At 35.6% G+C, this 27,027-nt stretch overlaps 1 protein-coding gene across 2 annotated transcripts in view; it reads right to left on the bottom strand.

The window, feature by feature from the left end:
* LOC145666591 (dual oxidase maturation factor 1-like) overlaps positions 1–27,027 on the bottom strand; it is a gene marked incomplete at its 5' end in the record, with an annotated part of 63,627 nt that overhangs the window by 28,446 nt on the left and 8,154 nt on the right. For both annotated transcript variants that reach the window (XM_081733989.1, XM_081733990.1), the window contains 4 exon segments: positions 4,023–4,234; positions 11,154–11,307; positions 12,886–12,984; positions 22,065–22,199. In XM_081733989.1, the coding sequence (XP_081590115.1) occupies positions 4,023–4,234; positions 11,154–11,307; positions 12,886–12,984; positions 22,065–22,199 (600 nt within the window).

The raw sequence follows: 27,027 nt of genomic DNA, 5'->3' as shown, positions 1-27,027 counted from the left end.
CCGATGATAACCCCCAAACTGTGTTCGTCTCGCCACTGTAGTCTTTCCCGGCACAGCCAAAGATGTTCTTGTCGATGTGTTGCCAAGATGTAATAGTGCGAGAGGAACGTAGGAAAGTACCTGCCTCCAGCAATCGATTGTTTAGTGTTCGTGCCTCACTTGGGGGCAATAATTGGTGTAACTGCACTTGTGGTAGCCGTCCTCTCATTTAGGGTGGTCCAAAGATCATTCTGTGAAGGGCACATCTATACACCAGCAATGTACAGATCACACCACTAATTCTTGCACCAGCAATTACTGCCAACATTAGACCACATTAGAGGACAAGGCCTGTTCCTATGAGACCATAAAGAATTGGTATTACAATTTTAGATCTGGATATTTCGATGATTTATGTGATAATTACTCAACTCATTAGACTGGCTGCGACAGACGTCAATATTAGTGTCAATTATCTTTGTTTTCTAGAAAACAAACATGGTATTTTTCTATTGTTGTTAGAAAACATACTTTCATCATTTAACAAATTTTTGCAGTCAACTAAATGGATGACGAAAAAATATTAATTGCTGATTTTAAAGTTAACATAATAGTCCATATAATTATTTGTAAACTCAATTGCATATTAATATTATTAATAATTTCTGCAAGCTAGATTTTCGTTGCGGAAACAAACAAAATGAAACTGTAAATCTAAGCCGTCCAAGATCCTATGAATCAGGGGTATCATTTGAGGCTCCAGGGGTGAATTGCACCTCTCAGTTTAAAACTTATATACATTTTAAACAATAGGATAATAATATACCAACAAAAAACGTGATAATCTGGTTATATTGGAGGTTTTTCCCCTTCTTCCAAGGCAAAATTTGAAACGACACTGTTGCTATGAATTCGATTTTTGCTGCTTCTATTCAAAATTTGTATGTATAAATTTGTCTAGTTTTATATAATAACTTTTGAAAACCATGGCCATAACGTTGGTGCAGGTAAGCTTTTGCACAAACATCAACACACTTCAGATTTTAAAGAACAACCTAAAGCTAAAGCGAACAATCTCTTGGGATTTGTTTTATCTAAGACATGATATATCTTTTACAGTGATTATGTTTCTACGTGTATATATATATATACAGGCGCGGATCCAAGGGGCCTATAGGGACTATAGCCCCCCTTGACGCTCAGGTATACACTGGATAAAATGGGCTTCAATCCTGCTTCACACTGGATAAAGCGGGGAACTATGGTTTAGGCTCTCCCTTGATCATATCCTGGATCCGCCGCTATATATATATATATAGGGACTGGACAAAAAAAATCTAAAACGTTTGCAAAAGTGTGAAAATCATACCTAATATGGTGTGGGGCCTCCTTTTGCGCCCAAAACAGCTTGGATCCGACGTGGAATGGACGTATACAGCTCCTGAATCGTGGTGTGTCAAATTTTGTACCACTGTTCCTCCAAAACATGGTCCAATTTCTTAAGGATGCTGGTGGAGGGTAATGAGACCGAACCCGCCTTTCTAACTCAGACCACAATGATTCATGATGTTCAGATCTGGTGATTGTGGGGCCCAGGGGAGGTGTGATAGCTCCTGGTCATGCTCCTCAAACCATGATTTCATCGTTTTTGCAACGTGACAGGGTGCCAAATCATCTTGGTAGATGCCATCACCATCAGGGAACAATATTTGGGCCATGGGTAGAACCTGGTCCCCCAAAATGGCCTCATACGCCTTAGCATTCATCATTCCATGCAGGACTATTATGGGACCTGCAGAAAACCACGGTATCACTGCCCATACTGTAACAGAACCACCCCCATGCTTTACAGTTGGGAGCAGACAGTCTGTATCATAGGCCTGCAACGTTGTTCTCCATACGTAAACGCGACCGGTTGTTGGAAACAAGGTGAAGGTCAATTCATCGGATCACATTACGTGTTTCCATTGCTCATGAGTCCACACCTTGGGGTCCTTGCACCACTGGATACGCCTCTTCGCATTTACTGCTGTGACCAGGGGTTTGGCGATAGCGGCCTTGCCATGAATTTTCATTTTATGAAGTTCCTGTCGCACTGTTTTCGATGAAACCGGTCCCTGTAGGCCGGAATTGAGTTCAGACGTAATTTTCATTGCAGTGGTCTTCTTTTTAGCTGCTACAATCCGTTTTAATGCCCTCCGGTCCCTATCTGTCAGGATTGTTTTTCGACCACTGTTGTGCTTTGCAGACGTCATTTGCCCATGAATTGTGTATGCCCTCGTTATATTGGACACAGTGCCTTTCGATACCCCCACAATGTTCGCCACTGTTGCCACTGAAGCTCCAACCAGACGGGCACCAACGATCATGCCTCTTTGGAAATCTGTCAGGTCGCCCATTTTACCGCACCACTTTCACACCACGACACTCACAGGTGAACTGGTTACTGCTGACGGAAGAGGAAGGTCCACATGACACATTGAAAACAAAAAACGATCGGCAACCGCAACACGTGTTGTATGGTGAAGAACCAAACTTACGTGTCCTGTATGAAGTGTTTTTAGATTTTTTGTCTACCTCTGTATATATATATATATATATATATATATATATATATATATATATATATATATATATATATATATATATATATATATATATATATATGTGTGTGTGTGTGGGTGTGGGTGTGTGTGTATGTATTTGCGTGTGTGTGCGTGTGTGTGTGTGTGAGTGTGGGAAGATAATTATACAAAAGAAATCGGTTATTGTTACGTGTAAGAATTATACTATTGAACATTAAGACATAACATTATTAAACGAGTATTTGATTAAATGGTAATTTAGGGAAGTTTAGAACGACAGTCTTGAACCATAGTTTCATCATAGATTGCATGACTGACTTGATATGAACATTTTCTATTGTGTGCTTCTGTTGTTTTATTTTTAATTCTATCTGAATGCTTTATTTTTCTTACGCATGTCCTTTCTGTACTTCAATTATCATGACTTTATCATCTCTTATTTCTTACATAAATATATATATCTGCATCATTCCGATTGTGTTCTTACTATTTCAATGTCAACACGAAACAATATCGGAAAATCCTAAATATTCCATTTAAGTGGATTTATTTTGGAATCTTAATAAATTGTCTGATTTGGGATTCATGTGGGATTTGGTGGTAAAGACAGTAGAGAGGATCACGCAATATATTGCTTACATGTATGTGATATAGGCTATAGATAGTCACCGTTAGTGTCGCCGTTACCCGTGAAGTAGTTAACGGATTGACTCCATTAACGAGCTCGACCGAGATAATTGCTTTAGGTACACTCAAGTCCAAAATTATTGTCGCATGTCTATAAATATGTTGTTGTAGGAATACAATTTAATAAAGAATTTGTTCGGTATTTCTTATGATGTTAATATGCGTATAATCGGCAGAGACATGTATGTGGCAAATTTCATGTCAAAAGAGCAGTAAATAACGCACTGTGAACGATCTGGAACATAACGATCTGGAGTTCTTTCAAACTATGCACATGAGTTCTGTAAGCTACTGACTTCAGATATCCCTATAAGAAAAAATATAGTGGAATGAGTTCGGAAGGCTGAGGCGGCACACGGGTTTGAAAATAATACGGCCTAGTAGCACCGATTTCAAATACTTCATGGTTACTTGAGTGGTATGACAGGTTGTACTGTCATGTTGAAATTATTACTATTTCTTCTCCTTATCAGACAGAATAGAAAAATATTTCGTGAACACCCTTGAATGAGTTAACTGGTACAAACTCCTGCACAACTCTGATCTTGTACAAAAATATTTGTAACGATTTTTTCACAGTGCTAAGTGCTGTATCATAAGACGCACCACTCTGACTAGAGAAGGTGCATAAGGATCTTCTGCGGATTATTCTACATTGATGACTCATATCCGTCAATTACTTATTGCAAAAAAAAATATCATGACTATACGACATATAGCTATGCTTATTATGTTCTAAGCTCTACAAATTTTTATAGAGGGCACACTTACCTGAAATCAGCGTTAACCAAAAGTTAGCACCATAATGGGTAGCCAAGTTTCCCTTTTCAAATGGTATGACTAATTCCATTGGATTTCTTATAACACTCCATAATATACAAGCCAATATTTCGAGACCACCAGTCGCAATTATGAAAAGTGCTGCATACCTTATAACAGTTACGAATAGTATGTTAGCTAGCAGCCAACACGGAAATGCCGTCCTGTTAGAATATGAAAAAATAACCTTTACAGATGTAGAAAGAAACCTTATGAAAATTTTCAGCAAATGATTGCATTTTAAAACACAATTATAGAACTATACAATAGCTTAGTAACAGGAATCCTTTGTTCTTAGTATATACTATTAGTGTTTAACCAGATTTTTTGAATTACTTTAGTCTTCCAGATATTAACGTAGAATTTTCACAGGTTTAAGTTTTTAGGACATGAGTATTTTTTGTTTAAAGTTTATTGTGTCACCCAGGCTAAGGAATGCGTGATGATGAGATGGGGAATAATAGCGGAATGAAGGAAGTGGGAAAACATGGGAGAACCCAGAGAAAACTCATTAACACAGTGTTTGACTACCACAAATCTTACTTGGCGTGGGATGGGATCGAACCAGGGACCACTCGCACCAGAAGTGAACGCTCTACCACTAAGCCACAGCGGCCCACTATAAGTAAAATTTAAGGAATCAATTTATTGAATTTCAAAGTGTTTTAAATATTTATTTTAGAATTTGGTGTTCCATATTTAATTTCAAAATATACGTACTTTAGTAATCATGTATTTTCCACTAGAATGCTTTGTATTATTAGTAATAATTATTTGGTAACTTCTTTAGTAAGACTATTCATGGCTTTGGATTGATTATTTTAACAAAAGAGACACTGACCAAAGCTTAAAATCCACTTTATTTTAAATTATAATTTGTAACTGTTTCGGATATCTAGCATATCCTTCTTCAGACACTATTGAAAATAAATGAAAATACACATATAATCAGATATGTCTGTATTTTCATTTATTTTCAATAGTGTCTGAAGAAGGATATGCTAGATATCCGAAACAGTTACAAATTATAATTTAAAATAAAGTGGATTTTAAGCTTTGGTCAGTGTCTCTTTTGTTAAGATAACTTCTTATTTTCTATTAACTGAGTTGGTGTCGTTCGATGAATCTCCTATTGTTAACCTTCAATCCTCCAATGACAAAATTGCTTCTGGTCAGATGATATTGGAACACTTTCCAAGCGTCATCATTCAGGCAGCTATTATCATAGATTAGTCTTCGGATAACAATGGGTGAGAAGATCACATCGATTCTGTATTCGGGGTACGGTGCACTATAATAATCAAGAAGCAAGAAATTATGTACATTTGTATAGTATACAGTACTACAGCATAAGCCAGCAAAGGAGATCTACAGGAAGACGCGACCGACTATAGCTACCTTTATTGTCAATGTTAATGAACCACAACTTCTTTCACAATACCTATCTTTTATAATAACAATCGTCAGTTGTTACAATGAGTATAGTCACGCTCGTTATATATGTACTATTTCTTTCTTTGTTGATATTTCCCAGCCAGAATGGTTCAAAATTAGGAAGGAGCATGTCAACATTGTAAATACCCGTTGAAGACAAAAGAAACCCATCGGAAACGCATACCACTGTCCTAATCAATTAAACACTGCGACTTCCTCTGAGACACAAAGACACATACGAGCTACATACTATAGCTATGTCTTAGAGCATACATTTAGTCCAGTGCAAGGTTACTGAATCACGATGCTCCACCAACCAGCAGCATCAGTAACAGCAGTAACTGACTTCTTTGTATCTATGAGCGAGACGTGGTATCGACATGGAATCTAAGAACTGACAAGGAAGTAGTTAGATACAGTCCAGCACAAAGGGCTATATTTTGAATGTTAACTGCCTTACACTATATTGTGTACCAGAGTATTGCATGACTTATCTTATCTTCGTATTTATATACAGGGTGTTTTAAAGTAAAGTATACATTATTTAAAGCAGCACATTTCAGTAATTATAGTAGATAAGTATACAATTTTTGTGGTGTTGTGTACTTTGGGGACGTAGATATTATTTGGCAATGAAGATGGGTACTACCTTCAACAGGATGGGACGTCACACCACTTTCATCTCGATGTGAGGATTTTCTTGATCGCACATTAACTGAGAGATGGATAGGTGGTACGGTGGAGAGTACCCATCTCAATCTTTTGATTTAGCCCTCATAGAATTTGTTCTTTGAGGAACTGTAAAGAACACAGTGTGCGCCCAAAAACAAACACACTGAAAGATCTGAAAGAGCAAATTCAACAGGCCTGCGGCGTTGTACCACTAGACACAATATAGTCTGTATATCGCTCTGTTTTTGGGTTCTACGTTGTTGATGATGATATATTGCGACGGAAGGTGTCAATTTTGAACATTTACATCCTTAAGATATACATTGTATATCTATCTGGTTTAATTAGTAAAATATCCTGTTTTAAAAAGATATACAGTACATTAATTTGAGACACCATGTATAGGGCCTATATACACTATGTTAAAACTTAACATTTTTAACTGCTAGATTTTAATTCTGTTTCCCAAATAATTTAACAAGAAATCTCATAGACCAACTAAGGTATAGTATCTAAACGTCACAACCTCACAGATGGTGTAACCATTTGCGAAAAACTGAGGGAAGAAAACAAAGGAACCAGGTAATTTAGAAGAAAAGAAGTAATTTCTCTTGGATTCTGGAGAAGCCAAATGTTGAAATTACGTTATTTTCAAGAAAAGAAGCATAACTTTGGCGTTTTGCTTTATCGCATAGTGCAGATAGTGAAACAAGAGTTGAAGTTCAGCTGCACAAAACAACTACCAGTATTTCTTTGTCCAATACACGATTACGTTTGATAAATTCGGGCTGCACCCTTTTCTTTATGGTGACAGTTTATCTCTTTTAGACTTCGCTTCTATTGTCTTTAATGTACTTTCACTGCCTCATTGCCAGCAGCTGTTCTTTGTGAGGGGAGAAAGTGCCTTCGTGCTCTTGTACCAGTCAATAACAGCTGCTATCACTTTATTATCCCATAAATGTCTTACCATTGTGATAAACGTTCATTTCCTTTTATATATCAACACTTATAAAGAGCTAACTTTATAACGTTGTGGGTTGTGCAAATTGATCAAGACCTGATTTCTAATAGCTTCAAGATTATGGCCACACGCGAGAGGTATAGTGGATTCGCTGGCTGTTTTTTAAGATGATCTTGCATTATCGGAAGAGGATTTTTATATTAGCATATAGACGTTTGCTTTCTCAGCCACATAGGTGATCGTACTACTAAAGCTACATGTTGTCCCATGTGCGTTATCAATATCATGTGTTTCAGCCTTTTCCTCTGTGTTCCATCCTAATGGTTACTGTTTTCGCATTGAATATGGTTTCGCTTGTTGGATTCCCGTTTCAAATACATGTAGTTCGTATCTTATATCTGTATCTGAGAGCATGAAGTGCGTAAGTCAAAAATCCTTGTTTTCCAGAAAACAGCAGAAACACTTACTTAAGCACTAAATACATATTGGACATACTACATTATATACTTTGTTAATTATGTCGTATATCCGTATAGAACAAAATATAACTAAACATTTGTTGTAGAATTCCGAAAGATATACAAAACTGGTTTTAATTCATTTTAACCAAAATTGGACTTCCGCACTTCATGCTCTCAGGTACAACTAGCCTCATTGCTGAAAAGAATATTGATAATAATAATAATAATAATAATAATAATAATAATAATAATAATAATAATAATAATAATAATAATAATAATAATAATAATTATTATTATTATTATTATTATTATTATTATTATTATTATTATTATTATTATGTCTTAAAATTTCTCCTGGGCTTTTTGAATTGTCTTCACCAAAATTGGTTTGCTGTTAGAAGATACTGAGGGCAATGTATTAGGGTAAACATATCGAAGAGACCTCGCGATCGAGGTCGAGGTTTAAGTCGCGGTCGCACCCTCAATACTGGCACAAACATATGGATTCACATGGATTCAGATAAGTTATTCATAATTATTTGAGAATTATACTGTAGCTTATTATTATATAAGGCAGTGGCGGTGACAAGGGGGGCGCTTTCGGGCTGAAGTCCGTAAATTGTGGAATTTCTAAAGAAAAAAGAAGCTACTGTTAACCATATCTATGCTTAAAAACTTCACTCCCCCCAAATCCAATTCCGAGATTAATAAAAAAGGGTTTCTTCTACATTTGTTACTGATGTAAGGTAAAGAAATACCTGTAAAGAAATATCCATAGGGAGGAAACGTCGAATAATGGAATTGCAGTGACGAAACTTCATTTGCCCTCCACCTCGTAATCTAAAGACATACCTGTTTTTATTATTATTATTATTTTACTGAGAAATGATTTCTCGCCTGAGTTCTGAAAGAGGGCATTTCTTCACAGAAAATTGAAAAAATATAAAAGCCTTTGATTTAGTAATAGAGATAGACAAGAAATGAGACTCTTGAAAATATTTTTACGAACCAAAAAATGATACTTTGGCATTTCTCATATCTCATCTCGCATCCATCCCTATTTATAAACTGTTTGGTCGTTTCAATTTCAAAATGTGGTTTCCCGGTGATTTTTATGCAATAATTTCACATGAGTCACAGTAATGTTTCTCCTCAAACTGAGAACTTACAGCGAGGGTGCGACCTCCTCGCTATGTGTGCCCTTTATCCATCGCGACCTAGACATCGAGGTAGCGACCGCGACTTAAGCCTCGACCTCGATCGCAAGGTCTCTTCGGTATGTCTTTACCCTTAATGATTGACTGCTAAATGGTCCTTGAGGAGAGGTGGCTGTAAAACTGTTCCATACACATATTTAACATTGGAATAAATTAAACAAGAGTTTGGTAAAAAAAAAAAAAAAAAAGTCATATCCTGACCATGAAGTGGTGGGAGTATTATGGTGAAAATTTGTGTAAGAAATAATCTTTTGTATGTGTGTACTGTAGAAACCAACAATGTTACTTAATATCTATCTTTTACTGAAGACTTTCTTGGAAGAGAATGATGGAGATGGAATCATCCAGCAAAATATATATAAAAAGAATGTAAATAGAGTTGCTATCCATTATCTGCACAAAAAGAAATGTCACCAAACGATCCATTAGAAGATGATGACTAGCTAAAGTCAAAAAGTGAATAGCTGAATTAGAGTTTTAAAATAGTCACGAATAAATTAGAGGATTCTTCCTGCTTAGGACAACCACACCTTAAACAAGTGCTGTTAACTGTGAAGCAAGATCACGACATGTTTATGAAGGATTTAAAATATATTGATTACCAAAACGTTAATGAGATTCTGGACACGTCAAGATGTCCTCAAACATGTCGATGGATTAGAAATGTCGAGTGTGACTCGAAGAAGAAAGCTTACTTTCTTCAAACAGATTCTGTTAGATTTTGATTCGTAACTTTATATGACATAAGTTCACAATTTTTAGTCTGAGTACAAACGACAACCTATGCAAAGGAAGCAAACGTCTTTATCCAGCCCAAAAAGGCAGAAAACATATTCCATTTGTCGATAATATTGTAACATCTTTTCTGGATGCGAAACGTGTCTTATTAGTGAGTCAGTTTCTTATTAGTGGTTTAAATTTTTCGCAAAGAATAATGCCGTAAACGTATTCTCGCCGTGCAAAGCACGAAAGCAAACACTGAAGTAAGTGCGATGACGTAGGACAAGCAAATACTGGGGTTTGGGCGAAGTCCCCAGCTAGCCGAAGGCTAGTTCTATATAATCAGTTATACATAACTTAAGGACAATGAATATTATAAATTAAATAATAGGAACTTTAACGAAGGCTTTATCATAAAAAAGAAAATAAAAACTTCAATTAAGAAACTTATGGAGTCGGTGGAAACCCAAGTCTTCATAGATTATTTTTTGTGCAATTCTCTGCATATTCTACAGCACCTTGATTTAATGATCATTGGGAAATTCTTATCTATTTTGTTCTATAATTTTGTAATTCATACATTATGACTGCTGTAGAAGATATATGATTGCACAAAAGTATTTAATGTAAACTTCTAAATAATATAATAAGCATAAAATACTTGTGCAGCTATTAACTTAATTTTAGAATAAAATAAAAACGAGACAATACATGAGAGAAGAAAATTCAGTGCGTAATTTTCAGATGCGAACCGCTGTAAAAAGTGTATTTTTTTTTAAGAACTTTGGAATTTGTTACCTTTTAATAACTTTTGAACCTCTCAAGCAATCACAATGAAATTTTCGACATTATGATCTATGTTGCTTCTAATTAGCTACTATAACTTGTCATTATCGTATTTATGGTTATCATCATCATCATCATCATCATCATCATCGTATGGTTAGGTTACACTAAATTTCTGATTGCCTCAACAGATCAAGCCCAATTTTCCTCTGTGGGGTCTCTTGGGGTTCCTAGGTGAGCGCAAACTCGCTAAATATTGTCAGGAATAACATTACTCATATTATGGGCAAGTATATTCGCCATACGCAATACAAAATAGCCAAAGCAAAATGAAAGCGTATATATACGCCATCTGCACAGCAAGTGCGTTTTGAAGACACGAGTTAACTCGCCACCCACACTGAAGGTGTTAACTAATAAATAGACATAGACAAGTGAAAGATAAAATACAGTCCATAAGGAAATTTGAACGGGCTGGGAGCTCTATCACTTTCTCCAATGTGCGCAGCCCTGTTCAGCGTATGGTAACCGTATTTTCAGAGCTCCTTGGTGACTAAGCGGTTAGAGCACACATCTTTGGCGTGGGAGACCCGAGTTCGATTCCTGGCGGGAGCTCATGAGCTTCGCATTCCACGTTAATCAGTAGGTCCCGTCTCACATAGCCTCGCTGCTAAAAGGGATGTTAAACTCAAAAATCAACTCAACGTATTTTCAGCAAACTATATGCTTTTCTCGTGTTGTCTTGCTGTAAAGGTGCCATTACGTTGAACCAAGAAAATTTGAAAAAAAAAAAAAAAAACTATAGGTTCCATATTGCTTCTTTCCTTACCATATCGCTATGTGTGCATACCATCCTGCTGTTCGGTAGTATCTCCCAAATCTGATTCCTTCTCCGTCGATGGTAAAGTAGTCAACAATCCAAAGAATTGGAAGCGGTAGACCTTTTCTTTGGGCTTCTCGAAAACTTCGTTGCAGAATTCCAGCTGTACATTAAGGAAATAAAAATCGGTGTTTAAGCTATACAATTCATATTTACTTTGAAACTATATTCATTTTGTTTTTACATGTTACAATCCTGCCATCGATGTATTTTAAATCAAGAATGAGTTAATCTCTTTAAGCCTTTAAAAGGAAACAGTATATTTATAATAATAATAATAATAATAATAATAATAATAATAATAATAATAATAATAATAATAATAATAATAATAATAATAATAAATTTATGCTAATCTTGGAATATATACTGACCAATTTCAACCGCAATCAACAAAAATAATTGATAAGCTCCAAGGAAAACGTGATATTTCATAAGGATCAGTTTATTTCTAGTGAGTTATTGTGGATAATTGTTTTGTTATCGCATCTGTATATGTATATGTGTAAATTTCCAAGTAGGGGTTGACTCCCCCTTCCTTTCCTCCTAAACTTCGACTTGATTCAAATTCCAAGTTATAAAGTTGATTGAAAACCCTAACAGATATCACGCATGCCGATTTTAATAAGAACTTGATAATTTCTATAGAAGTTATCGCGAAACATACAGAAGTATAAACATGCATTAAGCTGATTAATAGAGCTTGGTTTAATAATGGTAATTTAATACACTTGTCTCTAGCTTTTAGGAGCGAGGGAAGAATGTTTTCTTCTTCTTTTTTAAGTTGGAGATATCAGCCCCTAACTCTTGATCAACTTCAACACCAAGGAATAGGGCTGATTTTTAATCCACGTCATGTTTTTATGATAATTTGGAAGTGTTACGAAAGTTAACGAGGGGTGCGATGGCTAGATTGGAAAGGTCCCAGGGTCGATTCCAGTTTGCGCCAAATGGATTCTGTGGTGGACGAAGATCGAATGCATGGGTTTTCTAGGGATTCTTCCGTTGTCTCCCAGTTTTTCATCCCACTATTTCCTTCATTATTATCAACATCTTCCTTAAGTTCGAAGCAAACTTATAGATGTTAAAGAAAAACAAAAATAACTAAAACATTTTTTTAAGAGTTGAGGTGATTGATTTTAACTTTAAGGAGTATGCTTTGTTTGGAAACCTTAACAATAATACGAGGAAAAGTCAAAAATTATCCACAATATTGCTATAACTTTTCTTACAATATTCGTACAAACCTCTGTCCTCGTTTATTTTATTGTTATGCTGTTTGGTCATACTATGAAAGTTTGATTCTAATTCCTCTATTTGTCTTCCTTTTGTTGCAGATAGAGTATGTATGGTTGCTCCATTAGAAGTTTGCACCAAAGAGGAACAACGAGCAGCGATTCGGTTTTTGTGGTCGGAAAATGTACCAGGGGCTACAATCCATCAAAGACTTTCGGCGCAATACAAGAACAGTGTCTACGAATGGGTTGAAAAATTCTCGATCGCAGAACTATAACTAAAATTCATAAGACCTATCTAAAAAATAATACCTAGGTATACAAATAAATAAATAGAAAATAATTCCTCCTTGTGTTTTGTTGCTAGTTATAAATAGTTTTACAGGTTTCTGAAACTATATATGATGATGTATACATTAAATCAATACATTTCAACTAGTAATTACCATATGGTCCAAATCCAAATCTTCCTTGATCCCATGTCCACCAGAATCTTTCATTGTAGTTTATAGTTTCATTTTTTAGGGGCTCTGCTTCTGGTTTGGCTGAAAGAGAAGAATCAATCAAATAATATTACATCACACCAATAAGTTGATTAGCCTCTGACAAGTTAGAAGTGGATAATTCTTATGATATCAACGTCAGAAAGACACAGTTTGTAACTTAGAAATAACTTTATGTAAACCTCCCTCTGCATTACAGATGAAGCATAAAGTGGTTTACTGGGTAATGAGAAGAGAAACCAGATGAGAAAAAGGAAAACAGAGGAAGAAATGAATATTACGAAAGCAAAATTTGAGATTTTGTTTCGTTTTACTGCATAAGTTTCTCGTCTAGCGAACACAATTTTCCTAGTTTTTTTTTTTTTAAATTTTACTCACTATAAGAACGAACGAAGTCCTGCTATCATTAATAATAATAATAATAATAATAATAATAATAATAATAATAATAATAATAATAATAATAATAATAATAATAATAATAATAATAATAATAGTAATAATAATAATAATAGTAAAATTTGAGATTTTAATGGATATTTACATTTCTTATGAACTCTACAAACTTATCTTTCAAAAGTCTGTTTGTCTAAGAACTATCACTGTATTCAACATACATTCCCGTTGTATTATGCGGACTTACAACAGCAATAAAATAGTTTTCGAGAAATTCTTTAAGGACATTCTTTCTCCTTTCGTTTTAACCAGGATTTCAATTAAGATCGGAAAAGACGAGTGCTTATTCTTTGTTTACAGTTAGTACTAATATGTAAAATATCGTGTGTGTGTGTATGTGTCTTAAAAAAGTTATTCGTTCGTATTCAAAGTTATTCGAATTCTGGAGCGTTTTGATTTCGGAGGAAATGCTGTACTTTAAAATCGACACATTGAACGGAAATTCTCGGGTCGAAAATCGAAAGGAGGACTTAGCACGTGAGTAGATCTATTGTGGACCAAGCAAAAAACTGATGAAAGACACACAGGCAAATATACACACATGCTATTTTGTTGGTATTAAAGATAGAAGAATACATTATGTCGATTATTAATTGTAATAAGAAATAACATTATTCTATCACGACAAAAATGTGTCGAAGTTAATTCTATTAGAATGTAACATATTAACAGAAGCTTCAAAGTCCACGTTCTGTATGCTTATATTATTGAAATTTAAACTGTAAAAGAAACGTTTCTAATGATAGTAAAACAAGAGACCCCCACGGAAGGGAGTCCACCGGTTTCGGAACCTCCTCAAAACGTTGTAACTTTCTCAATTAGTACATTTGTTTTTCTTTTTTCTTTTTACCTCCTCCAGGGGCGCACTCACGGGGAAACCCATACTTTCGACTGAAGCTCCCCAACAAAATTTTATGGGTGTCCGGTTACAGTAAAATGTTTGAATGAAATACTAGTTGAATCTCGTATCTGTTGTACCTAAAATGTTACTATGTAAAATATTTAACTTCAAGTGATAGAGTCGTTCGGGGGAAGATGCAATACGAGGGAAGACGAATCTTTCGCTCTCACTGCGTGACCTTGAATGCAATTGGTAGCATGTTGCATCGATTGTGTGTGGAGGTGACTTGAGAAGAAAAGTTGGACGTTATATTTACTGGTAAGTAAAAACTTATGTCTTTATTTGGTTAAAAGTAAAATTCAATATCTTTAAAATATCCAAAAATGAAATTAGGTATTAAGAATTTTCATAGAAATATATATCATATCGGAATGTATAGTAGTAATATGTAAATACATGAAAGGTAGAAGGTTAATTTTCCTTTCTGCGCTAAGCCTCCTTGATTTCCACGTGTAGTTTACTCAGTAGACGGTAGTGGCATGTTCCCCCGACTGTTGGGAAAGATGCATCAAATTTGTCGGGGAAAGATGTCATCGATCTCCTTCGGGGAAAGATGCCTTTCTGATTATCTCCGAAGAAAATTAATGTTAACTTTTTAGTAAAAGGAAAAGCACACTGTTTAGGTAGTTGTAGGAGTTCGTATTTCTGTGCTAACGAAATATATTATATTGAATGTTATTATTAGTAAAATAAAAAAAAAAAAGATTTCGAATTCCAAAATATGTACGTAGACCAGTCGTCCATTTTATAATTATCTGTGTTTATTACAGATTGTTCTGAAGTCCACAATGCCCCACCACTACGAAAGAGTATCCAATCGTGGCCAGTGGAATGCAATAAGTCTTCAGATGGCCGCTGAGTATGTTCTTACAGAAGGAATGACTGCGTTTCAGGCTACCAATTTCTACGGCATTTCATATCGAACATGTAAAAAACGTAAATCGAACAACATAAGGATCGTCGAGAAGCATTGCAGAAATTATTAATCGGGAACACATTGGGAAATATTTTGGGCAGCTGGGTGTTCTTAAAAATATTTTGTTGGAAATTACTAGACATATATATAATTGCAGCGAAATGGGCTTCCAATTAAACTCCAGGCCAGAAACAGTAATTGCTGCAAAGGGTTCGAAATGAGTAAATCAGGTAACTTCAGTGGAAAAAAGTGAAACTAACTTGATCATTGTGTGTTGCACGCAGAACGTCATTTTCTACCATTGAAGTATTTTGAAGGGAAATAATTAAAAATCTAAGTGGGAATATGGTCTTTCCATTAGTGCACAAATTGTTATGAATCAGATATCAGTTTAAGTTAACTCTGACATATTTATGCATTGGTTGCAAACACTTCATTTCCAGAAAACCTCCTGGACGTATAATTTTGATGTTGGAGGGCACTCGTTACATTGTACTGATGCAGACATGCAGCAAACAGCGTCAGACAATGATGTAATAATATTGTTTATTCCGCGTTATAATTTGCATTGGTTAGAACAACTTAACCCCTTCAGTCACCTCGTCCTATAAATAGGACAGTGGATTTAAACCTGCTTTATTCTTTTATATTTTCGTTTCACATGCTATTTTTTATCCCGTTGTATATTTAAAAGGTCTTTGTTTTAGTATCGAGAAGCTCCGACAACAATTATACAAAATTGTAATTCTTGTCATGAATATTTAGAAGGCGGGTTTCATTAAACAACGAAGTTGAAGAAGTGCTCACCTAAAAACAGGTCGAGAGCTTTAAAACAAAAGAAAATTCGCAAATTTTATTTTTTTTCCTGATAAATTAGATACAAAATATATCAATTAATTAGTTTTGAGAACTTTATACTCTAAAGGGTTCATTCCACGTGCTTTTAAAAAATCGTGCTAGATATAGGACAATGTGACTGTTACTACCCTGATCGGTTCGGAATCAGAAAATGATTCACACGTGAATAAAGCATTGTGTACGCAGTTTGCTAAGCTTGATGCTACACGTTTGACGCGTTTTATCTTCGCTCGTTTAAAAATGGATGAAGAATACATCAAGTGTCGTGGAAAAGGTGAACCAGGAGTTAGAGCAAACAGAAAGAAACTCAGTTGTGATGAGATTCTGTCTTTGATCGAAAATGGCAATGTATCAGATTTAGAAGATTTATGTGACGAAGAAGGTGACGAGCTCCAGGATTTTAGAGATGATTCTCCAGGTGAATGATCTGAATTGCTATTGGACGACAGTGAGTTGCCGCCTTTATTCGAAGAATTGGAATCAAATCCTGTTCGAGACAATGATCCGAGTTTCTATTTGCAGTCAAATAATTACCTTGCTTGTGTGAACGTAAATAGTAACCAATCTGTTAGCGAGAGTGTTACCATCCATACGTGCCTAACTGAAAAGGAATTTCAGAAACGGTATTTTTGTGACAAAGAACTAACCGCGAAAAAGGATATAACTTGGATTCAAGGATCCAGCTTTGAGACAACGCCTATGGAATCTTTTGTAAATACACCGGATGATATCGTGGAGTTACGAAATCCAACCCAAATTTTTTAAAGATATTTCACTGCAGATCTTCCTGAAAATATGGTTTATGCAACGAATTTGTACGCAGTACAAAAAAAAGTTGCGAACTTTCTTTTCACGAATTTTGATGATTGATGGATCTCATTCACTTTCGCCAGTATGTTGGAGAAGCTTTCATTCTATCTAAAAGACAGGATTGTAGGAAGAGGGGTAGGCTTCCGCACGAAGAAGTCATATCGGGTACCCAAAGAGAGTACCCGCTACTCGTCCAGTAGAAGACGTTCGTTTTGATGGCTTCAACCATTTTCCAGAGTACATTGAGCAGGAAAGCCAATCAAGATGTAAAAGAGAGGGTTGCAAAGGTAAAACATACATTGTGTGTTCCAAGTGCAAAGTAGCGCTGTGCATAGCTAAAGGCAATAACTGTTTCAGTTCTTTCCATACAAAGTAATGGAATAAAGAGAATTTCTAATTCATAACATGAATATGATATAAAGTTTTATGTTTAATTATATATTTGTAACGCATTACGGAATAAAAAAAAGCATAATATGAGATACAAATCAACTTCATTCTCATTTGATACCATTCTGTAATACAGTAAAACCTGTCTTCAACGGACCCTTTATTAAACGGAAAACTGTCTTAAACGGAAATATTTCACGGTCCCATGAATTTTGGAGAACAAAACATGTAAAACTCCCTTCATTAAGCGGAAACTGTGTTACGCGGACAACGGAAAGAAAAATAAACATTTAACGGAAAATTCTGAGTTCCGGATTACTACGTTTAGATGATGTTTAGACATTTTGTGAGACATATACATTATGCTGTCTGCGATAAAATGATCGTTCTTTTGTTAAATATTTCTGGACAATGTTGACCTTTCCCAACCACTGCTCATATTCACCACCACAAATTGTCCTTAATAACAGAAACTTAATGAAGAATCATACGGAATATCGGAAAGAAGAAAACGAGATAGAGGAATACGATACCGAGTTCCAAGAACAGTGTAGAATAAATACATATCAAGATTGTCTCAGAAGTTTAAAGGAACTTCGAAAATTTGCCTTACGAAAAAATGATTCTGATTCACTTAGTATAATTTCTCAGGCTAAACTGTATGCGGAAAGTCAAGCAGCAACGTACACATAAAACTCTCCTTGGCTATTAGAGAAATAAACAAAAAGTGTGCATAGCATATTTTGTATTCATTTTAATTTTTTTGTGTATTTGTTCGTAGAAGAAAGAAGTACTGTAATCGAACAATGTACGTACAGCAATATATTTTCTCAGTATGCCCCTTTATAAGCATGTATTTTTTTTCAAGAAAGGAAAAGTCTACCTCCACTAAGCGGAAACCTGACTTTAACGGAAGTTTTTGCAAGTCCCGCTCGATTCCGCTAAGGACAGGTTTCACTGTATTAGATTTTACTGTTACTACTAGTCACGATGTCCTATATATGGGACTACCCGAGGTAATTGTAGTCACGATGTCCTATATATTGCACGGTCCGAATTTCGCAAACTACAAAGTAAAATTTAAAACTTCCGTGTATTTTATGTTTAATACGTCCAAATAACCTAATATAACAAGCTTATAATTTTTTTACCATGTAACAAAAATTCGTGACTGAAAGGGTTAACCACTTACAACCACGGGTCGTTTCTCATACTACTAAAGCACTTCTTTATTTTTTTTTATTTTATTTTATTTTTTTTTTTTTTTGCGAAACTGGCAACATACTTATCCCAACACGAACTTCACTTTTGAGAGAAGCATGGGAGAAGGCAGCTATTACCAATAACGCTACAGCAGAATTTGCTGCTTGTGGGATATATCTATACAATCCTGAAGCTGTACCCGATGGAGCTTAAACAATTTCAGACCTGATAATTCCTGAAGGGATATCAATCATACATAATCCTTCTATGGAATAGGAGATATCATTCCCAATATAAGAAATCTCGAGGAAATCAAATCGAACCGATTTCAAGCGTATCTTCGGGAGTTCTAGTGGGTACTACAATATCCACAGGCTTGCGTACACCTTTACATTCTAGTAGACCTTCATATGTAAGTAGTAGATCTTCAACTAAAATAAACATGACTCTCTCTTCACGCTGCCCCTACCTTCACTAATTCTCAGACAAACCGCAAACGCCAAGTTAAAAGTCTTACGTTTTCAGATCACAGGAAAACACCTAAGCATTGCAAGGAAAGTAAGACAAAGAAATCGTCTCGGCCTCAAACTACAAAAGATATTACCTGTTCCTCTTGTGAAACTTGGGGAAACTAATGGAGATCAGTGTTCAAAAGAAATTGCGTCACATGAACTTCAAGTACCTTCGGAAGATCACTGTGCTTTCTATGGACGATGCTATTACAATCCTAATGGTCCTTCGGTTGAGTGGCAACAATGCATTGGATGCAAAGTATGGTTACATGAAACATGCAGCAAACAACCAGACATTTGTGATGTTTGTTTCAAGAATAAGAATACTGAAAAAATGTAGTGTAGAATGTTTGCCCAAAAGTTTCAACGGATTATGTATTATTGTTATGGACATGAACAATAGACTCTAAAACTAAAATAACCAAACATTATGTTATCTATGCTACTATATATGCTAGTATGTTTCATTTATAATATTACATATTGAGGTGTGTAAGCGTATTTGTTCGGAACAACATAAATATGTCTTTTCAGTTCAGTAGATATGTTCTATCATGTAATCTCTTATTGTAGTTCAACCTCACTTTGAATTTTATCTTTTAAAAATTAAAGGAGAGTACAGATATGCTTTAGTTTATTGTAAATAAGTGTTTGAATCATATATTTTATATATAACATTTATTCCTTTCCTAATACGCGCGTTACAAGATTCCAATTTCTGAGTCATCTTCCCCCGATTAATGAGGCATCTTTCCCAGCACAGTTGGGGGAAGATGGCAAACTGTAATGTTGTGTTTGTCCTCTTCCAGCGTATTTACTATGCAATGTTCTGAAATGAAACTTTCTGTGCAGGTTACCAAAGGACCAACCTTCAAAGCTGTACCAATTGTTTTTTTTTCTGTACACAATTTCCAACGAGATATGACCTTCTAAACATAAAATTAGGGCGTCTTCCCCCGAACCACTCTATTTCAAGACAGATATTAAAATCGTGTTTTTAATCACCAATAAGCAACTTTTAAAAGCTCTCCCTCTGCGCAATTTAACATATCACAGGAGAAATTATATATAACTTTTTCCCCCAACAAATTCATAGTAATACATTATCCTCAAATGTACTGAGTTTAACAAGTCTTCGAATAAAGCAGACCCTGAGAAGAATTTTAGTCCGATCATACAGAATGCTACGAATCTATCTTTTCCAGAAGTGGTGCGTTTGCATTCTCGGAAAATTAGATATTACGAGGGTCATTACGAAAGTTTTGAGATGTGAAATGACTTACATACTTAAAATCAATTTAACACTTACATTTCCTAAAAATATTCACCATTACACTGTACACACTTTTGCATCCTCGAAAACCACTTTTGGAAGCAGTGTTGCCAGTCTTTTTCTTCAAGTGTTGAAAGTTCATTCTCATAAGCCACTACAGCTTCTTCAGGGCCGCAAAATCTCTTCCCACGCATGCGATCTTTGATCCTGGGGAAGAGAAAAAATCACACGGGGGCCAGGTCAGGGCTATACGGCGGTTGAGTCATAAGTTTGACCTCCGTAGATTCTAAAAACTAAATTGTGATGTTGGCCGTGTGTGCGGACGCGTTGTCATGATGAAGCAGGATCCCACGCAATCCAGTTCTTGGATGCCGTTCCCGAAGCTTCTGGAACACTTTTGTTAGACAAACAGTGGTGTACCACTGAGCAGTAACAGTCCTTTGTTCTTCAGGTGGAACACTTGCAACATGGCCAAATTTGGAGAAGAAAGTTGCGACCATCTTCTTCCCCACACTTCTCAGTCGCTTCACTTTCGTGGGTGGTTTTTCGTTTGGAAAGATCCAAACTGTAGACTGGTGTTTATTTTCAGGGTCAAATTAATAGATCCAAGTCTCATCACCAGTAACAATGTCAGAGACGCGTCGAGAATTGCCTCCATCAAATCTTGCAAGCATTTCTTCACACCATTCCACACGCATGCGCTTCTGCTGTTCAGTCAGTGTGAGGCACCCAACGAGATGAAACCTTCCTAAGCCGAAGATGATCATGAAGAATTTTTGTCACTGCTGGCGATCCAATGTTCACTGTAGATTCAATGTCCTTGAAAGTTGTTCGAAGATTTTCTCGAATCATTTGTTCCACAGCGGCAATGTTTTCATCTGACACAGCTCTCTCTTCATCTTTAAGCGATGTCCGACCTCTTCTGAATTCCCCAAACCACCGAAAAATTGTAGCACGGGAAGGAGCAAGGTCCCCAAATGCCCCCTGCAAACGGTCAAGGCTTTGTGTCTCGTTCAAACCACTTTTGAAATCGTAAAGGATCATTGCCCGAAAACGTTCCCTTTCGAGCTCCATTCTAGACAGCCGAATACTGCTCACATCAACAAACAAGTGAAGGCGACACGGCCACGCCGATAAGCGAGGCGAGTTGAAACTCGCTTCGCTTCTTCGCTCTGGATAACACTACCGAACGCAATTGTTGGAATTCAAATACTGTACCACAGCAATGCGTATCTCAAAACTTTCGTAGTGACCCTCGTATTATCTAATTATTTGGAAAACTTAAATTCTATGTGATTCACTCTATTACATAGGAACAAGCATATACTTACGATTCTATATGATGTAAAATATTCTTTAAAGAATAAATATACATGTTCAAAACACTTATTAGTAGATCTTTATTTAGTTTTCTTCTAGTTTTTACGTTTATGGGAATCGGACTTTCTAATTTTTTCGGATCATATTCTAAAGTATTTTTTTTTTTTTTTTTTTTTTAGTTTGTGTTACTACCATTTCATAGATAAGAACAGAACAGGCTTTTTTGTCTGAGTAAGGAAAATCAAGGTAACCAAGAAAAGAAAAGGTAAAACTTAAAAATCATTGTATTTGAAGTTGATTAGAAAAACCGCTAATGGTATCATAGCAGCTATCACCGAAAAGGTAATAAGCAAAACAATTTCCAACACTTAGGCTACGTAGTTGATTAGTTCTTACGTTTCACTTTCCTTCGAAAATATGAAGCTAAATTACGTCGGATACACTGAGATTGTTGCTATTGCTACATTATAGTGACATACGCACCTTTGAGGGTTACATTGAAAGATCGTAGACCCACTCTTAAGCCAATAGAGGCATCAATTTCATGTTTCTCACCAGCCTTGTATGGAGTTTTTGTTTTAATATGTGCAACTTCCCAATCTTGTCCAAAATTGCTTGCTGAAATTAAGGTTTTAAAAGAAACATTGTATTTATTGTAATGTTACAATTGAAACACAAGATTTGAAATAAGGTCTAAGTTGAAAGTATTTGTGAGAAACTACTATGAAATATGCATTTTTAAACTAGTATTAAATAAATACAACTTTTACTGCATTGTATTACCCTATATATATTATATTAATATATAATATTAATATATAATATTAATATATAATATTAATATTAAATATATAATATATAATATTAAATATATAATATATATTAATTTTCAATCAGATGCCAAATTAACTTAATCCTAAATTGCCTTCTGTCATTTTCTTCGTAATGATTTAAAATTTATGTATCTTTCTTTTACAACTAAGCCAACATAGGGGAATATGTTGTATCCAGAGTCGGTTGTACCCAGAGGGATGTAATGGAAGATATACGGCACATATTCACCTAATATGTTTATACTGTAGTTCAGCATTCATTGTATACTCACTTTAAATCAGCATGTAATGGAAAGTACAAGTATAAGGGTGAGTACACAATGTATTTCTAAGAAAATACTTGAGCGTATACCTATCAAAAGTTCTAGGAATAAATCAATGGTTCTACCTATGATCAGTAGTGATTTATTGCAGAGAAACTGTGTCCTTTCAGTTGATCACACTGTTCTAGCCAGTGGCGGCTCGTGAGTATATGATGTGGTAGTGCCAAAACGTACATAATAAAAATGTATTTCCGTAAAAAAAAAAACAAAGAAGAGGAAGAAGAAGTAATGCAAAGGCACAAATAACATCATTTTAGAATTATTTTCTTACATTGTAACATTATATATATATATATATAATGAAGCTGTTTATGCCTACCTTAAACTTACTATAAACATAATGCAAAATGAATAGTTTTTAACTTACCTAGCATGTGGTGACTTCTGTTAAATATAAGAAGATGGGAGAAGCCTAATGGGAGCGGTAAACAAAGTCCATCCGGCGATTCTTCTGTTTGGCAAATAGGTCAATGACCTTCCCATTGAAATCACTTATATCGTTCACAAAACTTTTCTCACACGATAACATTCCTAAAGCACTGAGTCTTTCCTCTTTCATACTGTTCCTGAGGAATGTCTTTATCCTCTTCAAGGCAGAAAAACATCTTTCAGCCTCAGATGTAGACATCGGCATTGTGACTAGCAATTTTAACAGCTTTACAGTTTCACTAAATGATTCACGCAAACCGTCTTCGATGAGTAGAGACAAAAGTGGAACAGCTCCAGAAATAGTTTTTAGCTCTTCCCTTTCATACAGCACTGCAAGTTCATTCTTCAATCTATTCTTTATTAAAACAGGATACTTGTCTACCATTTCACTAAGGTATTCGTCAGGGAATCTTACGTGATAGTTGTCAAATTCTTCAACTAGGAATAGGTTAGTAGCTATGAGATGACCAGAAAATTCAAATCTATTTTTAATTTCCACTACTATTGTGTCACACACTTCCATCGCATCTCTTTTCATGGTGTCTAGTTCTTTATTATCAGTGCGTGGCCTTTTTGATGGAATGTTATCAAATTCCAACTCATTCCGAACTTCCTCAATTATAAGATCAATTTCCCCCCTTACTTTCTGAATGCCCATTTCGAAATTGTGAATTTGTTCCCTGACTTTAACGGGATCTGTGATTTTCTTCTGCAACTGTGAAAAAATTATCTCAACGTGAGGCATGATTCTATGTAAAAATGTTAGCCAGAATACAAATGTGCGATCTTGAAGCCTCAGTTTATATGCTCCAGCTTGTTCAATGGTACTGTGCAATTTAATATCTTCACTGTTTTCAATTGTTTCCATTACCTCAATCAGTTCTTTTCTGTACTCATACACTACATTTACTCCACGCGAATGAAAGTTCCATCTGGTTTGTGATGTACGAGGCAGTCTTCTCTGTACAATAGCATCGAGGATTTTTGTTCTTTCCGTTGATTGTGAAAAAAATGAGCATATCCCAGACAAATGTGCGAAGAAGATACGAGCATGGCGGTTTATGGATGCTGCACGAGACATTATGAGATTAAATTGATGCGCATAACAGTGGATGTAATTTGCATTGGGATATTTATCTTTTATGATTTTTTGCACCCCATTTGTGCATCCACTCATAACCGAAGCACCATCAAAACTTTGTGCTATTAGTTTCTCTGGATTTTCGCTGAGCAAGGAATCCAGTTGGTTTAATATGCAATTTGCTATTGCACGAGCACCATGACCATCGGGATTTACAAAATTCCAGAATCTCTCTACTGGGATTCCTCCAACGATATACCTCAGTACTAAAACTAACTGAAACTGGGTAGATATATCTGTTGTTTCATCAGCTATAATGGCAACGTAATTCACACTTCTGATTTCTTTAGCTACTTCATCATGATACACTTGTAACATACAGGAAAGCAGTTCGTTTTGTATTGTTTATGACGTGCCTTTGAACACGGATGACTGACTTAGGTGGCTTTTCAAATCTTTATCCAGTTCTGCACTGAAATCAATTAATTCTCGAAAGACACCTTTATTTGAAGAGTCCTCAGACTCATCATGCCCCCTTAATGCAAGTTCTAAAGCTCCGCAGAAACGAATGCAGTTTATAATCAAATTCAAAATGTATCTGTTTTTATTTACTTGTTCATTATGCTTAACTATGGACTGATGATATTGAGAATCCAGCCGAGCTTGGATATTTGTCTTCCCTAACAAAGACAAACTTAGTACATTGTTCAGATGTACTGCTGACTTTTCATGTTTTTTAATCTTATCCCAAATATGCACTAAGTCTGTGACGCCAGATTTTGTCCAGCTTGCGTCCCCCCCAAACAACATACACGGAAAACAGAATAAAGCATTGGCTACATCACAACCACAAATCCAACTGTTTTTCAAATATATGTTCATGTTAAATTGACGCAATCTTTCCTTATTACGGATCACTTGCTTAACAGACAATTTTAAATTAGGCATTGGCCTTCCTAAATTTTTAACACTTAGTTTGTCGTCATATGATAGGGATGAAAACGGAATTTTCAGTAAATTACTTACCGCATTCATCGTTATGTATTGTCCTGGTTTCACGGAAAGTACTTATAAATACGAAGAAAGAAGAAAACAACACTACACTTAATTACACGCCATCAAAAATTCGCAAAAATATATAATTCGCAAGTTATACACACACACACCACATTCAACACCCAAATACTCATGCGCACAATGTGTTTTTATCTATTACCGGGGGGAAAAGCATACCTGCGTTGACAACACAATAACGAAAAAAACTCCAAATCGATTTTTTGGGAGGGTCAAATCCAGATGGTACATATTGATATGTAATAAGTAGCTAGTTTGGAAACACTGCAATAGAAACAAGTGAATTAGGAATCACGTGTTGGAATTCCAGGCGACTGTAGCTCCGAAACAATGCCCCCCCTCCTAGCGAAACAAATCTCCCGCTTCGAGCCACCTTCAATCGTGGCACAAAACGCTATTTTATTTCTCCGTACTTTTCTCCTGCTCTCCAACTAACGAGCATGCGCACAAACCATTTTTAGAACAGTCGGGAGAGCAACGTAGAATTTGGCACGAACAGAGTAGAAAGATATGTACTGCTAGCGCGCGACCACCGCGCAACTCAAACCAGCATCTCGTGAGCAATGATGACGTTGCAAGTAAAGTACTGTGCGTAAAATTGAGAAAAGTATTTAGTAAGAGGCAAATTATATTATTTATATTATTTTTTGTATTATTTGTGGTAGTGCCATGGCACATTGGCTCCTCCCCAGCGGCCGCCGCTGGTTCTAGCTGACATTTAACTAACGATAATGTTGATGTTGTCGGACTGGCAAATAAAGAAAAAGATGGGGAAATTTTATTTTTGGCAACTTGAAATCGGCAACATGGTGGAAAGATTTAGAATAATTGTTTTCATAAATATACTTTGTTTAATATTGCTTTACATATGTTGAAATATTTACCTACTAAATTGCATATCCGAATTTTAATCGCATGTCAAACAGGGAGTCATAAGAAACTTTGTGTTCAGAAACTCATTGAGTGATGGTGATGCACCTGTGGACAATGTTGACCTCCCAATGACATGATGTGATGTTATTTTAATCTTTTTCTGAAACTTATTGTCAGTTTATCTAGAAGAAAAGTAATAAAATATGTATTCCTTATCTCTATATTTTAGAATTTAGACTAGATTGTACTGACCATTACTTAAAGACTAGCGTCAATAACCTGCTTCGCTGGGTTGAAATAAGAAAAATTAGTAATATGTTCCGTTAGTCAGTCACTTTTTACTATTACTGAAGCGCTCTCTGATATCGGTCATTTTCGATCATTTTCATATATTCCCCTCCCCTCAACCCCCCCCAAGTTGCGGGCTGAATTTGGATTTAAACGCCGGAGTGTTCATCTCAGCGACCTCGAAAACTATAGATTCAACACTAATATCTGTCATTTTCAATCTCTTTTATATATATATAAATGAAAGTGACTGTGTTTCTGACTTAATAACTCTTGAACCACGCGAGCGATCTCGATCAAATTTTCAATATAGATTAGGTTCGGGCCTGGGATGGTTTTTATCATTTCACTTTGACGATGCAATTAAGTTATTAAGTCATAAACATAGTCACTTTCATTTTAATTTTTATAAATTAAGTTCTTATACATGTGGAACACGAATTTTACGCTATTTAGGAAATCACAAAAGTGGTAATCTTACAAAGGTATATATGTAGAAGTTATATAGGGTAAGTTATTCAGACCAGAGTGGGAAAGGTATTTAT

The sequence above is a fragment of the Thermobia domestica genome, chromosome 12 (assembly GCF_964235325.1).
Source record: "Thermobia domestica chromosome 12, izTheDome1.hap1.1, whole genome shotgun sequence".
Taxonomy (NCBI): Eukaryota; Metazoa; Arthropoda; class Insecta; order Zygentoma; family Lepismatidae; genus Thermobia; species Thermobia domestica.
Note: the sequence above shows the minus strand (reverse complement) of the source record. Positions and strands in the feature narration are given on the sequence as shown.